General features: G+C 46.0%; 1 protein-coding gene across 1 annotated transcript in view; it reads left to right on the forward strand.

Annotated features, from left to right (window-relative positions):
• SMAD3 (SMAD family member 3) overlaps positions 1 to 15025 on the forward strand; it is a 64130-nt gene extending 49105 nt beyond the window's left edge. Inside the window, exons 8-9 of the mRNA XM_087704384.1 lie at positions 3670 to 3814; positions 8554 to 15025. Of these exons, the coding sequence (XP_087560510.1) occupies positions 3670 to 3814; positions 8554 to 8677 (269 nt within the window). The 3' untranslated portion in view covers positions 8678 to 15025. The remainder of the gene's footprint in view (positions 1 to 3669; positions 3815 to 8553) is intronic.
• The last annotated feature ends 396 nt before the right edge of the window (positions 15026 to 15421 follow it).

Raw genomic sequence — 15421 nt, forward strand, 5'->3', positions numbered from 1 at the left:
GTGATGGAGAATTAGAAGGATGTTTTTTGCATGACCTGGAATTACAAGGAGAATTCTATCCAAGAATCTCTGAATAAGGGTCAGATCTCGGATTATAGGCCAGGAGTGAGCAACTATGGCAAGCGAACTTCAGTTCGGAGAAGTTGGGAATTCTGGGAGTTGAAGTCCTCAGCTCATAAAGATGCCATCGTTGCCCGCCCCTGGATTAAACCTTACCCAACTGGTATCCTTCAGATGTATTGGCACTGCAGTCAACAATTTTATGCACAACTTTATAGTGTTTTTTGAACTATAAGGTGCACCGGTGTATAAGACGCACCAAGATTTCAAAGAGGTAAGTAAGAAAAAAAAGCGGCTAGAAAACAGAAGCCAAAACAGAAAATAGAGAACGTAAATATAATGGTGATATAAACAATATTATAAGTGTTAGTACTACTGTTATTATATTATTGGACAAGGTAAAATCATAGGAAGGCAATGCAGAATGGAGAACTATAAAGGCTAAACTTGAAAGCCGATACAGAAGGCTGTATAATTACTTTATATTGTTACGTATGTTTTGTTTGTTGTTGTTGTGTTTTTCTTTCTTTTTAAAGATTAAAATGTTTAATAAAAACTATTTTTTTAAAAAAAGAAAGAAAGAAAGACAGAAAGAAAGAAAGAAAGAAAGAAAGAAAGAAAGAAAGAAAGAAAGAAAGAAAGAAAGACAAGTTTTGTCCTCCCTGGCCCCCAGAAGCATTTTGTAGGCTTCAGCAAAGCTGAGGAAGGGAAAAACGACCTCGTTTTTGCACAAAAACCAGCCCAGTTTTTGCCCATTTTTCACAAAAATAGAATACGGGGGCCAAGCTTCGGGAGGCCAAAAATGGCTGTATTCAGTGTATAAGACGCACCAGCATATCTATGCTCTTTTAGAGGGGGGAGAAAGGTGCATCTTATACTCCGAAAAATACAGTACATCTAGATAACAACACATTGCTTTTCTTTTTCCTTGAAATCAATCTTTATATACTCACATGATTCAAAATCTTCCTTAGAATATTTGGCTAGCTGGGCTCATGCAGGGAATCTTCAAAAGGCCAAATACTGCTATAGGTTTTATGACAGGCATCCAAATCTGAATGGCTTCAACAAAGGAAGCTCAGTTTGAACCGCCCATCTCGTTTCACTTTAAGAGAGTTTCAACTGCCAAGCAGTTTTTTGATTTCTTGGTTAAATCCCCTTTGTCAGAAGTTGTCTGTCCTGATGGATCAGATAAGTCGCAGTTCCTGTTGAAGCTGACATGAATCACTTTAGATGAACATTAAAGTAGGAAAGCAAAGCAGATAGTCCTTGAGTTATGGCCAGTCATTCAGCGACTGTTTGGAGTTATGAAGGGATTTCTCTCTGCTTCCATTTAATGACCCAGGTGTTTTGGGATTACCACGACAGCTGGGACTGTCTGGATTGCTGTGGCCAAGCTATGTGGTCCCCTGGTGTTGTAACTAGAGGACTTACTGTATGCCATCATTTTACAGATCCCAACAGTAATAAATAGAAGAGTTTTAGCTTAGTAGAAACCTTTTTTTCTTTCTCAAAGTTATGTATCTTACTCTACTGTTTGCTAGTTTTTTTGTTTTCTTCTTTTGTTTGTGAAAAGCTTCACCAATTTAGAAATAAGAAGCAGCTTGCCTTGAATATTTTAAAACACTTATGACTGAAGATGCACTTGAAAGATGAAAGTGTTGTCTCTTGAGATCAAAAAAGCGATAAAAGAGCTAGAAATATACAGCTGGCTTGGGGAAAGCCTTGTGCTGCAGACCTCATGAACTGCAACTACAAAGATTTCTTTTTGGCATTTAATTTCAGAAAGAGCTGTTTGTGTGTGGTTTTAACCCAGGAATGTTGTGTCTCTTACTCTTCCATGTCAGTGTAACTCTGGCCTTGCTGTTTTTTGGAGCTGGTTCAGGGCTGAGGCATGCAAGAGAGCTCAGACCGTGAACCACCTCCCCAAAGTAGCAAGCAGGACCTGCTGATCTGCAGTTAAGGCCAAAAAAGCCAACACAGTCCTAGGCTGCATCAACAGAGGGATAGAATCAAGATTACGGGAAGTATTAGTACTGCTTTATAAGGCCTTGGTAAGGCCACATTTGGAATCCTGCAGTCAGTTTTGGTCACCACAATATAAAAAAAAATGTTGAGACTTTAGAAAGAGTGCAAAGAAGAGCAACAAAGATGATGAGGGGGACTGGAGGCTAAAACATATGAAGAAGGATTGCAGGAACTGGGTATGTCTAGTTTAATGAAAAGAGGGACCAGGAGAGACATGATAGCAGCCTTCCAATATTTGAGGGATTTTACAAAGACAAGGGGGTTGCACTATTTTGCAGAGGACCAGACGCTAAGATAAGGAATAATAGATGGAAACTAATCAAAGAGTGATCCAACATAGAAGGAACCCTAACACTAACACTAATAGTGAGAGCAATCAACCAATGGATTGCCTTCAGAAGCTGTGGGTGCTCCGTCACTGGAGGCTTTCTAGAAGAGATTGGACAGTTACTTGTCCAGAAAGAGTTTCCTGTTTGAGCAGGAGGTTGAAATAGAAGACCTCCAAGGTCCCTTCCAACTCTTGTTATTCCATATTCTGTAAGACCAGAGTCTGCAGCTGGGTTTAACAGCTGGGGGAAATTTTCTGGCCTCCCTACATTCCAAAACAGCTGTGATTATTTCTTGTGTTGTTGTTGTTAGTTGTGAAGTCATGTCCAACTCATCGTGACCCCATGGACAACGTTCCTCTCTGCCTTCCTGTCTTCTACCATCCTCTGGGGTCCATTTAAACTCACGCCGACTGCTTCAGTGACTCCATCCAGCCACCTCCTTCTCTGTCGTCCCCTTCTGCTTTTGCCCTCCATCGTTCACAGCATGAGGCTCTTTTCCAGGGAGTCCTTCCTTCTCCTTAGATGGCCAAAGTCTTTGAGTTTCCTCTTCAGGATCTGGCCTTCTAAAGAGAAGTCAGGGTTGATCTCCTCTAGGACTGACCAGTTGGATGGCCTTGCAGTCCAAGGGACTCGCAGGAGTCTTCTCCAGCACCAGAGTTCAAAGGACTCCATTCTTTGGTGCTCAGCCTTCCTTATGGTCCAACTTTCTGTAAACTTTCTGTTTACAGAAACACAAAATAGAGTTGGGATTTTTTTTACAAAATAAACTAAAAGCTTTAAAAGGCTATCTGTCTTTCTGATAACTTCTGACCTTAGTGAATAGCTAACATTCATAATGATTAATATCCCTGTTTGATGTCCAAGGTGGCCTCTTACAGTTTTATTAACCCAATAACTAACCAAATTCATCTATTATGACGTCACAGCTCTTTGGCATTTATCCGTTTGCTAGCAGAGCAAATACTAATGTGTACCTTGCAGCTTCGCAAACCTCACATTGTGAACAACAAGCTCTTAATGGGAAATCTGTTGTTGAAAGAAGGTGGTCTGCTTTTCAGAAAATAAGAGACCCTCCATTTTTTTTAACTCTAGAGTTTTGTGTGTCTGTTTCACCAACCTTGGAGGAGAGTGTCGTGTCTTGTCTGTGGTGAGCTGCTGAAGGACATGAGCACATGAGGATGCTGAGGATGCTGTTCGGGAAATACCTTCTAACGTTGGCCCTCTTATTGTGTCCGTTCTCTGCCCTCCACAGGGTGTAACTTGAAGATATTTAACAACCAAGAATTCGCAGCCCTCCTGGCTCAGTCCGTCAACCAGGGCTTCGAGGCCGTCTACCAACTGACCCGCATGTGTACCATCCGGATGAGCTTCGTCAAGGGCTGGGGAGCCGAGTACAGGTCAGCATTTCAGTCACGGGATGGAAGGGGAGCTCTGGGAGGCCCAAAATTATGGGGGGGGAGTGAGGGGGGCTTCCCGAGTCCTCAGCTCCTGTTGGATTGGATAATTGGGGGAGCTGAAGGCTAAAGCATATGAAGAACATTTGCAGGAATTGGGTATATCTGGTCTAGTGAAAAGAAGAAGTGTGGGGGGGACGGACATGATAGCAGCTTTCCAATATTTGTGGGGCTGTCACAAAGAAATCCCAAGTCAATCTATTTTTGAAATCACCTGAAGGCAAGACAAGGAACAATGGATGGAAACTAATCAAGGAGAGAAGTAACCTGGAATTAAGGAGAAACTTTCTAATAGGGGGAATATTTAACCAGTGGAACTGCTTGCCTCCAGAGGTTGTGGGTGCTCGCATCACTGGAGGCTTTTAAGAAGAGACTGGAACAGTATAGAGAGTCTCCTGCTTGAGCAGGCGGGTGGACTAGAAGACCTCCAAGGTCCCTTCCGACTCTGGTCTTCTGTTATTCTTGGGCCTTGAGATGGCTGGGTGAAGAGGCAGAGACATGACAAGCACTGCCCCAATGTGGTCCTTGAGATGATGCCAGAAGGAACGGTGTCAGCTGCAGTTCAGAGCGCTGGATGTTGTCCTCTTTATGATGGCCATTGAGGGAATTAGGGGGCAAGAAGGGATTTTTACAGAGAGGTAGATGAGGGTTGGGAAGAGGCCCCAAGGTGGGAAAGCGGGGGTGGGATGCATGGTTTGGGTTGTACCAAGTGGGGAAAGCACAGGGCCGTCTGCAAGGACCCTAGAAAGGAAGCGTCTCTGCCGGTGGGGAGGGGAATCCTGGCCCTGCTTCCATCAGCTCCTGGGAATAGGCGGCAGCTGTGGCTTCCCATCTGGGCCAGGGAAGGAGTGGGCAGCCAGACCTCTCACATTACCTCTCGCAGCTCCTCCAGATGTCTGGAGTCCATCTTGGTGTGTTGTTGGCTTGCTCCCTGCTCAGGCTGCTTTGGGCCTTGGCGATGGCCAGGGTGTCTAATGAGCTCCAGATGTGCACGCTGCTGCCACTGCTGCTGCCGCTGCTGCCTTGGGTGGGGCTGGGAGGCCTCGGTCCTTGAGAAGAGACAGCTGGCCGGAGCACGTTCTGTGCGTGTGCATTGCAAGCGGCTCCCGGCTGCATGTGAAGCAGGGGTCAGCCGGGCCTTGTATCCCTTGGTCTCCATCCCAGGCCAGCCAGGGGTGCTCCCCTCCCTCCCTCCCTCCTGCCCTCCCTCTCCCCCCTTGGAGGAATCTCTCCTTGGGCCTTTCTGCTAGGTGTCTTTGGAGGAGTCACTCTGGGGCAGCCTCTGCAGCCAGATTAGAGTAAATTTTGCCCTCCTCTGGTTAAGGATGCTGGGTGGGGTCAGCAGGAGTGGCCTCTCTCTCTCTCTCTTCCCCCCCTCTCTCCTCTCCCTTTCTCGCCTCTCTCTTCCATTCTCCTTCTCTCCTCTTTCTTTCTTTCTCCTTTTCTCTCTCCTCTTTTTCCCCTTCTTTCCTCTCTCCTCTCTCTTTCTTTCTCCCCTTCTCTCTCCTCTCTTTCCCTTTCTTTCCTCTCTCTCTCTCTCTCTCATCTCTCTCTCCCTTCTCCCTTTCTCTCTCCTCTTTCTCTTTTCCTTTCTCCCTTTCTCTCCCCACTCTCTCTCCTCTCTCTCACTTGCTTTCTCCTGTTCTCTCTCTCTCCTCTCTCTTTTTCTTTCTCCCTTTCTCTCTCATCTCTCTTTCCCTTTCTTTCCATTCTCTCTTTCTCCCTCCCTTTCTCTCTCCTCTTTCTCTGTCTCATTGCCCAAATGGCCCAGCAGGATCTTTGCAGAACTATTTCCCCAACTGTGTCAGAAGGGGGATAGAGATGTTCTTGGACCAGGACAGACTGAGAGTTTTGGAGCACTCAATTCCCTTCCGAGGCATTTCAGTCTCTGACTCTCACGGAATCTCACAGCAGGAGGCCCAGTGGGGTGACATACCTGGCTAAGCATGGCCGGCCGGCCTCCCCCTCCCTGGCCCTTGCAAAGCACGTGGGTGGCTGGACCAAACTGAAGGCTCCCTGGCTCGGGTGTCTGAGTCACGTAGCCCTCGCCTGATCTTTCAGGAAACAGAACCGGAAGGCAATTGGCTTCCTACTCTATTGTTCTTCCAGCCACAACTGATATTCAAGGAATGCTGCGGGGGATTCCCGAGGTTGTCAGTGGTCATCGAGACAGCGGCCTGGCCTTGATGCAAAGGCCTCTTAAAGCCATTTGCACAGCTGCCATCTCAGCATCTGGGAACAGCCAATTCCTGGGGTGTCAAGAAGGCCGGGCTTTTACCTATCGCAAATCTCACATCTTTTAGGTTCCACCCAGTGCTGCGAGTTTAATGCAGTGGGAGATGGGGGGAGAGAAGGGTCCCTGCCTGATCTTCTCCCAGACGGGACTCTCTCCCTCTTCCGTTCAGCAGGATGCACCCAGGAACAGAGCAAGGGGCGGGGGCTTTACAGTAGCCTGCTTTGACTCAGTTGTCCCAGGGAGCAAGGAGGGACTTCTCCAGTGGGCAGAAGACTGGATTAGATGATCACCAAGGTCCCTGCCACTCCTGTAGAGTACTTGGAGCCAGTGGCATAGGTGCTTGGGATCTGGCGCAGGACTCCTCAGTGCATCTATTGGCCGCTTCGGAAAGGAGCTGGGAAAATGCCTGCTTGAGTTGCCATTGGTGAAGCCGAAAAACAATATATATAAATATATATAGAACTGTGTATAAAGGTGTGTAAATATAGAAGCGAAATATTATATACATGTACAGGTATGATGACATAAAAATATTGATATAATGACTGTGAGGTGTTGTAGAAGGGAAAAAAATAATTTAAAAAATCTGCTAAAAAAGAAGAAGAAGACCTGTGTAAGTAGCCTGTGGAGGTCTCTGAGATGCCTCCTGAATTTAAACAGGCAATCTTCTGAGCTGCGTGGCTCTCGTGCATGCCTAGGAAAACGTCTGGCTCCTCTAAGGAGCTGCCAAGGGATACGGGAAGGATGCCCAGGCCAAACCCAAAACACCTTTGTTGCTCCAGATCTGAATAGTGTCCATCTTGGAAGCATCTAGCCAAGTTCTTGGCCAGAGGAGCGGTTCCCTTCTTCCTTCGGATACCCTAAACAAGCAGACTATTTCATTATTTAGAACATACAACAATAGGTTTGGAAAGGATCTTGGAGGTCTTCTAGCCCCGTGAGGGCAAACCTTTGGCACTTGTGTCACAGGTGGCACCCAGAGCCCTCTCGGTGGACATGCGAGCCATCACCCCAGTATGCGCCTCCCACTGGCCTGCTGGTTTGTGGGTCTCTGACACACATGCACAGGGTGCAGAGCGCACGCAGAAGACATACATGCATGGGGGTGGGACACATGCATGGGGGATGGGCGCCTGCACATGGAGGCGCAGGGGGCGCATCCATTGAATTATGGATGTATGCGCACATGCACACTTTTGGCACTGGCCGCTGAAAAGCTTAGCCATTACTGTTGTAGTCCAATCCCTTTCCCAAGGGAGAAGTCCTTATACCACCCCAGACAAGTGGCTCTTCTTAAAAAACTCCAGTGATGGAACATCCACGACTTCTGGAGGGAAGCCGTTCCATTCAAGCCTCCGGAGGGCGAAAAATGGCCAGCTGACAGGGCAACACTTCCCGTGCCCTGACAAATGGTTCTTCGTGCCACCTGTGGCACACGTGCCATAGGTTCGCCATCACAGGTGTAGGGTCTGCTTGGATGGGGGGTGGTTTGGACTAGATGACCTTTATTCCTATAAGGTTCCTTCCAACTCTGTTAATCTGTTAAATCCTGAGAATCCAGAGATGAGAAGCATCTCTGGTGCTTTCCAAAGAGGAAAGCATCAGAGATGAACTCAAAAAACCCACCTTGATTTTGTTCAGCATAAGTTGGGATAGAGGGAAACTAACGTATAAGATGCACCAAGTTTTTTCATTGTGTTTTTTTGCCAAAAACAGGGCATGCAGAGAGTTTGAGAGTCCTACAAAGTGCTCCTGGGGGGCGGGAGGAAACGAGCAAAAAAGGCCCATTTTTTGCTTGTCTTTGCCCTCTCCAGCCCTCAGGAGCACTTTGCAGACCTCCCAATCTCTCTGCACACCTCATTTTTTGTGAAAAATGGGGCATGTAGAGAGTTTGAGAGGCCTGCAGAGTGCTGCCGGGGAGGGGGGGGGATGAGCAAAAACAGCCAGTTTTTGCCCAAAAAAGGCATATATAGCCTTTAGGAGGGTTGTAGAGTGCTCCTGGGGGCTGGTGCGGTAAAAATGAGCAAAAAAATGGCCCGTTTTTCACTCGTGTTTGCCCTCCCCAGCCCCCAGGAGCACTTTGAAGGCTTCCCAAACCCTCTGCATGTCCATTTTTGCAAAGTGGATGGGGTTTCAGGAGGCCAAAAATGCAATATTCAGTATATAAGACGCACCCAGGTCTTCATCCTCTTTTGGGGGGGGGGTGTGAAAAAAAATATGGTAGGTGAGGCTTTTATGGGTGTGTGTGTGTGTGTGTTGTGTGTGTGTCTAACTTAACAATAAAGCCCATAATGTGTGCTTCTTGACGTGCCCAGCCTCAACCAGGTGAGATTAATATGCTTCTGCTGATCGGGAGGAAGAGAGCCGATTCTGGGTTTGGGTTTTGGGCCTCTCCTCTCCATGTTCTCGTGGAGATATAATGGTCCTCTCTGTGTTTCCATTCCAGGCGGCAGACGGTCACAAGCACTCCCTGCTGGATCGAGCTCCACCTGAACGGCCCCTTGCAGTGGCTGGATAAGGTCTTGACGCAGATGGGCTCCCCGAGCATCCGTTGCTCCAGCGTCTCTTAAAGGAGGAGGAAGGTGGAACCAGGTCAAATCTCGAGTAGGGACAAAATAGCTCAGCCTCTTCCTTGGTAATGTACAAAAAACAGAACGGAAACGAGCATTTAGGGTAGCGGCTGTGTCCTCCCAAGGCCGGGCCCTTTATTCTGTCCAGTGAAAGATTTCGTTTGGTATCCTTGATAGGAGCAAAGACTTCTTCATAACGTTCATGCATTCACAGGATCCACCCAAAGCTTTGAGATGCCCAGGCCGGTCCTTCTGTGTGCCACTGGAGGAGAACCTCGGCTACATTGGCAGCTTGGATTTCTAATTTAGGAGAGGCTGGTCGGCTTTGCGAGACAGGCAACAGTTGGCAGAGACCCTTGGCAACAGTTCTTGGGAGGCTAGAGAGCAAGGAAATGGTTCTGTTTCCTCCTTGCCCTTCCTCCTTCCTACCTCTTCGTGCGAGAATTTCCACATTGTACCGGGCCCACGGGGAGAAGAACGGAGGCATCTTCTAATATTTCTTTTTGAGCATCCACCTGGGCGACTGTGTGTTTTTCTCTGTCAACCGTTTGGAGGAGGGGATTTTCTTCCTCATCTGCAGCAGCCCTGGCTGATGAGGTGCCATTTGTTGGACTCGTGCCCCAAGGAAGGAGCTGCCGCCTCGTGCATGAAACGGTTGCTTGAACTGACCCTGGGTTGGTCTAAGACCTCCTGTGTTAAAGGCAAGCATCCCCAGCTCATCCCTCGTCCTATAGTCCATGTTTTAAGGTTGCTTCTCCTTTGGACTCGCTTAGAACTTGCCGCTTCTTCTGCGCTGTCCCGCTGGGCTCATGATCCTGTCTTCTCAAGAACCTCTGAAGGAGAAACTTTTGGAAAAGCCCATTTGCCTGTCCTGCATCCAAAGCTGCCTCTCAAAGCATCAGCTGGAAGGGAAGAAGACCATCGGCTAGAAGCTTTCTGGAGCAAATTCAGCAGGAGAAACCTACACGCCTTCCTCATCAATAGGATCTCCTTGGTCATTTGACTCATCTGCCGAAACGGATCTTTCCCACCCATCAAATCGGAACAGCCTGATCCCAGCACGGCTCCCAGATGATTTAATGGACAGTTATTACTGTTTTGATTCTTGTAACTAAGCAAACATCTGTCAGCAGATTTGGAGTCCTGCTTACTGTTCTTCAAAGCAGTTGTGTGTGGGTGTGGGTGTATGTGTGCAAGGGTTCTACAGTGGCCAGTAATTCTGGTTAGTACGCTTCATGATTGAGGGCAAAATCCGTGTGTGGTGTCTTTGTGATCAGAAGCAAGTGTTATTCATGCCAGTCAACACATCTGGAATTGTTCAGAAATTTGGATCTGTTTCTAGATTCTCAAGACTTGGTAACAAACTTGTTCACTGTTCCCCAGAAGTTAGGAATCCATTATTTTCTCTCAGAATTGAGCAGATTTTAATTAAAACCTAAAAACCTAAAACAATATCGAAGAACACAATTTGAGATACCTCATGGTAAAGTAACTCAAAGCATTTAACTGTTTTGAACAGGTTGTATGTCTGTTCAGCGTGGGCAACTGGCAAATATTTGGGAATGCGGATAAGAAATGCCATTTAAATTTCAGATTCATCTTTTGACAGGTTGTTTGAAGTTCATTATTAACCTTGTCGTCATTCAGAAACAGAAATGGCTGCCCCATGGCGTAAAGCAGTGGTTCCCAAACTTGGCAACTTTAAGACTTGTGGACTTCAACTCCCAGAATTCAGAGCTGGCTGGAGAATTCTGGGAGTTGAAGTCCACAAGTCTTAAAGTTGCCAAGTTTGGGAACCACTGGCGTAAAGTGAGTGGAGCTTTCTCAGAAAAAGAGGAGCCTAAAATGTCTTGTTCTCAATCTGAGTAATCTGTGAGCAGCATTTGAAACGCAGTTGGGTTTTTCGTGGGGCTAAATTCACCTTTCAATATCAGAGCAATGCCAGAGTCGTCTTAAAAATTGCATTTATAGAATCTTACTCTATAACGATTCAGAGTAACCTTAAACCCCTAACCATACAAAAGTATGTCGTATAGAATATTTGAATTTCAGAAATGCTTTTAAATAATCCAAGGAGAGAAAACTTGCAGTGTGTGTGTGGTATGCATGCTTTTTGGAAAAAAAAAAGTTAATAGCAATGGTGGCTGGTAGGAACAATCAACCCAAAGACATTTTTGAAGGCTTTTTTCAAAAAAATGTGGCCCGTGTAGATTTTTTTAGGCCTCCAGGATGAAATATTTTTGCTCGGGTTCTGTACAGCTTTAGCCATCGGTATGTTCTAGTTCAGGAGTCTCCAACCTTGGTCACTTCAACTCCCAGAATTCCCCAGCCAGCTGCACATGAACAGTGACTGACTGGGGAATTCTGGGAGTTGAAGTCCGTCAGGCTTAAAGTTGCCAAAATTGGAGAGCCCTATTCTAGCTGACTAGGGCTAGGGGAGGGGGGACTGTTGCTGTTTCACTGACCTTTATTTCTTCCAGATATGCTGGGTTTGTGCTTATATTGTCTCTGGGAGTTCTGAGCATCCTAGCCTGTTGGATAATTTTAGGGTAACTGTCCTTTATGATGAAAACTTAATTTCTGGGTGCAGGGGATTCACTTTCTTTTAGGGTTCTCTCCTTGAAACACTACATTTGTTACATTGAAGGATCTAGTCACCCAAACCCAGTCAATAATTGGATGGTGTAGCTCTTCCAGATCAATGAAACAGACGTATTCTGCTTTTGATTACTTATTCACTGCTGGAAGGACAGATTTTGGAGAGCCTACGCGAGTCTGCACATGAACAGTAGAGAAAGTTTTAAGAGATAGTTTTAAATACATAGATATATATTTTCTTACTCAGCATATTAGCCACTTTGCACAAGTCAGAGTTTATTTCTCAAGAGTTCCATTTTGTATTCAGTTCTGTGAGATAAGTCTGCAGGGTAAATCATTTCCCTGCCTATAAATCTTTCTTTCCATTGTTGACAAAACTGAGGTATGATCACCATTTTCACAGTTTCACAAACAGGAGAGGTTTCTTTAAAAAATGTCCCTCTCTTGGTTTCACTACGTTCAGGGAAGAGGCAAGACGTTTTCCATAGATTGCAACCCTTGCTTCGTATAGTCTGGGATACCAAACCACCAAAATGGCCATGAAATAGAGTTCAGCAAAATTCTCAGAGGCAATTTAAATAACATTTTTATAAATTTTCAACGGAACTCTTTGTTCTACAGATAAAAGTGATAAGATCTTGTCGAAGATCCTATGTGAGCTAGATAAATTTTGTAATTAAAAATCCCAGCCTAAGGTTGTGTTTGTTGATTATGCTAAATCATAGTGTACATTATTTGGTTGTTGCTAGGATGATGCTTCCCAAACTTGGGTAAATTACCCCAAATTGGGTAAAAACATTTTTTCTTTGGCTAACAACACAGGAACCTCATGGGGACATTTAAATGAGGATTTTCTGATAAGAAGGTATAAATAGAAAAAAATCATCTCAAATAGTTGTTTGGTATTAAATTGATATTTCAAATTAGATGTTGAAATGTCCAGAAACTGCCATAAAATAAAATATACTTAAGTGCATTTAATTTTCCCCATCCATTGACCTGCTAAAAATATTCCTTGTGCCTTGTTAAAGGCTGCCTAGTAGAAATTTGGAAATGGTGCAGAGGGGCACCCAGTTCTAGCTCCCTGGGCTCATTAGATGGAGAAACAGGTGCCAAGTCAGGTAAGCTATTGCTCAGGTGTGGGTCTGACCCCCTTTCAGGTCTTGAGTGGAACCTGCTAGTATCAGGCTGCATTTGTAACACCAAGCCATTTCATGGTTTGCCTTGACTTAAGTGGATGCATTCTGCAAACCTAGCCAATCATAGTTTAGTCAACAAAATGTGATTTAAGCAAGGCATAGCAGAGAGATAGGTGAACCCAATCTTATTCTCCAGATAAAAAGGCCAGCTGACCCACTTCTTGCTACCTGAAATGGAAGTTTGCGAAACAAGCCATACAACATGAAACTCACACAAGTGCCAAAATCTTGAAAAGTCCTCACTGGGATATCTGGAGCTGCACTTCCAGGAAAGACTTGGTGACTTCACAAATCTGAGTCCTGAGCGGTGCAGGCATATTTTTAAAAGGAATCTGGAAGCATTATCTACTGGAGAGAAACGTTTTGGTTTACTGACCGGATGTCCGTATGAAGAGCACAAGAAACGCCTCGGGCAACATTGTGCAAAGTAGAGGATTGTTAAGATAACGCTAAGTCTCCCTGTCCCCTCCCCTTTCAGGTTTACATTGATTGAAACTCCACAAAATCTGGGGGACCCTGGAGCCCATACATTGCTCCGGAGAAAATGCTTTGGGCTTTTGTTGACGGTTGAAAGTAACTTCCTTTGACTTTGAAAAGCCCCCCTCGGTTGGTCTGCTCCTAAATACGATTCTTTGCTGTTGTCCCTTGGAGGGATCACAAATGCTTGGCCCTTGGTGGTGATGTGCCGTCCTGTGTGCTACATTGAAGGCATTGGATGACAACTACTCCACTTCCTCTTTGCAACAGGTGAAATTAACTCTCTTGGGATTGGGAGGCGCTGATCTTCTAGCAGTGCCTTTGTGTGGCTTTGTATAACTTGTCTTGGGGCTGGGCCCCTGTTCAGGCTGAGGCTCTTCCACCACAAGGTCAGGTGATGCAGTGAGCACATGCATGTGTGTGCCAAACCACGCGGCTTCTGAACTTTTAATTCGCGCAGGACCTTAAATGGAGCATCGGCCCATGACTGGAATCTCCTGGTTGTGGCATCCTTGGTTTTTCCTCTGTGGACTGTTGATGAGCTGAACTGGACTTGTTCACGTTACGTAGCTGCTGGCCGGCATGTCCAGATGGCCAGGATGAACTTGGATTTTACTGACTTTGATAAAAACACTTTTTTCCCCCTTGTATGATAATGAGCCAAACCACAGTGTGCATTCTTTTTATATTGAGCTTTCCACAAGGCCCTTGGGAGCAGCATCCTCACCTCCCAAAAGGATTGAAAAGGGGCTGGTTGGCGGTTTTAGGAACAAAGAGACTGCTGGAAGCTCTCCAGCAAAGGGTAAAAATTCAAGGAGGACCCTGTTCAAAGCTGCCTTGAGATCAATTCCTGGATGACCTCTTTTGCCAGGGCTGGTTGGGACCTGACTGGACAGGAGGCTGGCTGTGTTCCGGATGGGCAGGGGTGACAGGGCTTCTAAATCCTCAAGAGGCTGGCAGAACCAGAGTTTAATTTTTTCTAGGTAGGGTAAGAAATGATTAGCCTCTCCAGTAGAAAGGTGTGGTTAAAACGTTTTAACATGGTTTTAGGTATATATTTATTGATGCAACTCATGTAGTAGCCAGATTCACTCAAGATACTTCTCAAGTTCAAGAGAGTTAGGGGAAGATTAGACAGAGGTATATCGTCCCATGTAGATTCGGACAGTAAAATAAAGAGACAAAAGTCGATCTAAGTAGCAAAGTACTGATCTTGGTCGCAAAGCACTTAATTCCTATTGGATGGGGCTTGTGCCCGTTCACCTGCTTCACTGTTGCCTTGGATGACTGACAGTTGTGTGACTGTCCAAGCTGAGTGAACAATGCAGGTGGGATGTCTCAAAGGTGTTTTTTTAAAGGCAACTGGATTCCCCCCCTCCCCTCCCGAAGAAGATATTTCAAGAACTTTCATCAGTTCTGGCAGGATGGTTGGGACGATGGAAGGAGGGAAAGAACATTCCAGTTGCCTTTTGAAAATAATAATAATAATTGAGACTATTATGACCTGGATGACTGAGACATGCCGGTGTGGTGCCAACCTTAGAGAGATGACCATGGCAGCTGTAGGAGCAGTTTTCCTTGCCAAAGTCCTCCCCGCACCCCAGCCCCACCAGACTGACAGTGGCCAGGATTCTTGGTTAACTGGATTGAGGCTGTGGGCCACGGAGGCCGGGCAGTGGGAAAAGGCAATTCCCCAGCACAGGAGAACAGCCATGGAAAGCTGCCTCCTTATCTAGCCTTGGCATGCAGGAAGAGTCCTTGTGCCTCAAATGGGTAGAGGTTGAGAAGGGTTTCCATTAGTGGAACCGACACTAAGCAAGTGGCCCCTTCCTCTTTCTGCCCTCCTCCCATTAGTAGCCCTTGATACAAGATGGTGGTTGGCACCATCCAAAATACCCAGAGGTCTCCTGCCCACCTTAGATGCAAGTAGAGTTCAGCTCTTGGTTTCTTGAGAAATTGTGGCCTTCTCTCTTAGCTCTTACGATATGTTCTTCACACGAATTTTTGTACTTTTTCGCTGTATATTGCTTGTTGGACTTTGGCCTTTAGCTTCTATTAAAAGCTTTGTAACATCCATGTCCTGTTTTTTCCTTAAGGTGACATTTCAAGTTCTGGGATGTTCCCCCCCCCCCCACTTTCTAATAAACTTTTACGAATCCTTCTCCCCATTTTAGAAGCCAGGTGAATCCAGCTCAGAAATGGCAGCGGCTTCAACCGGGACAGGCCATGCTGTGGGAACTACAATTTTTCTCTTCCCTAAACATTCCTTTGAAGGTGCCATGTTTCCCCGAAAATATGACATGTCCTGAAACTAGGCCATGCCATATTTTTCAGGTGGGCAAAAATATAAGCCCTCCCCTGAAAATAAGCCCCTTGGACACCCCCCCCTCTGGCCAGGCAGAGCGCCAGTCACCAATCTAGCAGTATCCCCAAGGTGCCGAGCCACGGGGGGGGGGGGGAACAGGTGCTC

This window comes from Thamnophis sirtalis, unplaced genomic scaffold, assembly GCF_051295495.1.
Source record: "Thamnophis sirtalis isolate CommonGarterSnake01/CBP01778 unplaced genomic scaffold, rThaSir2_p1.2 scaffold_2, whole genome shotgun sequence".
Classification (NCBI taxonomy): domain Eukaryota; kingdom Metazoa; phylum Chordata; class Lepidosauria; order Squamata; family Natricidae; genus Thamnophis; species Thamnophis sirtalis.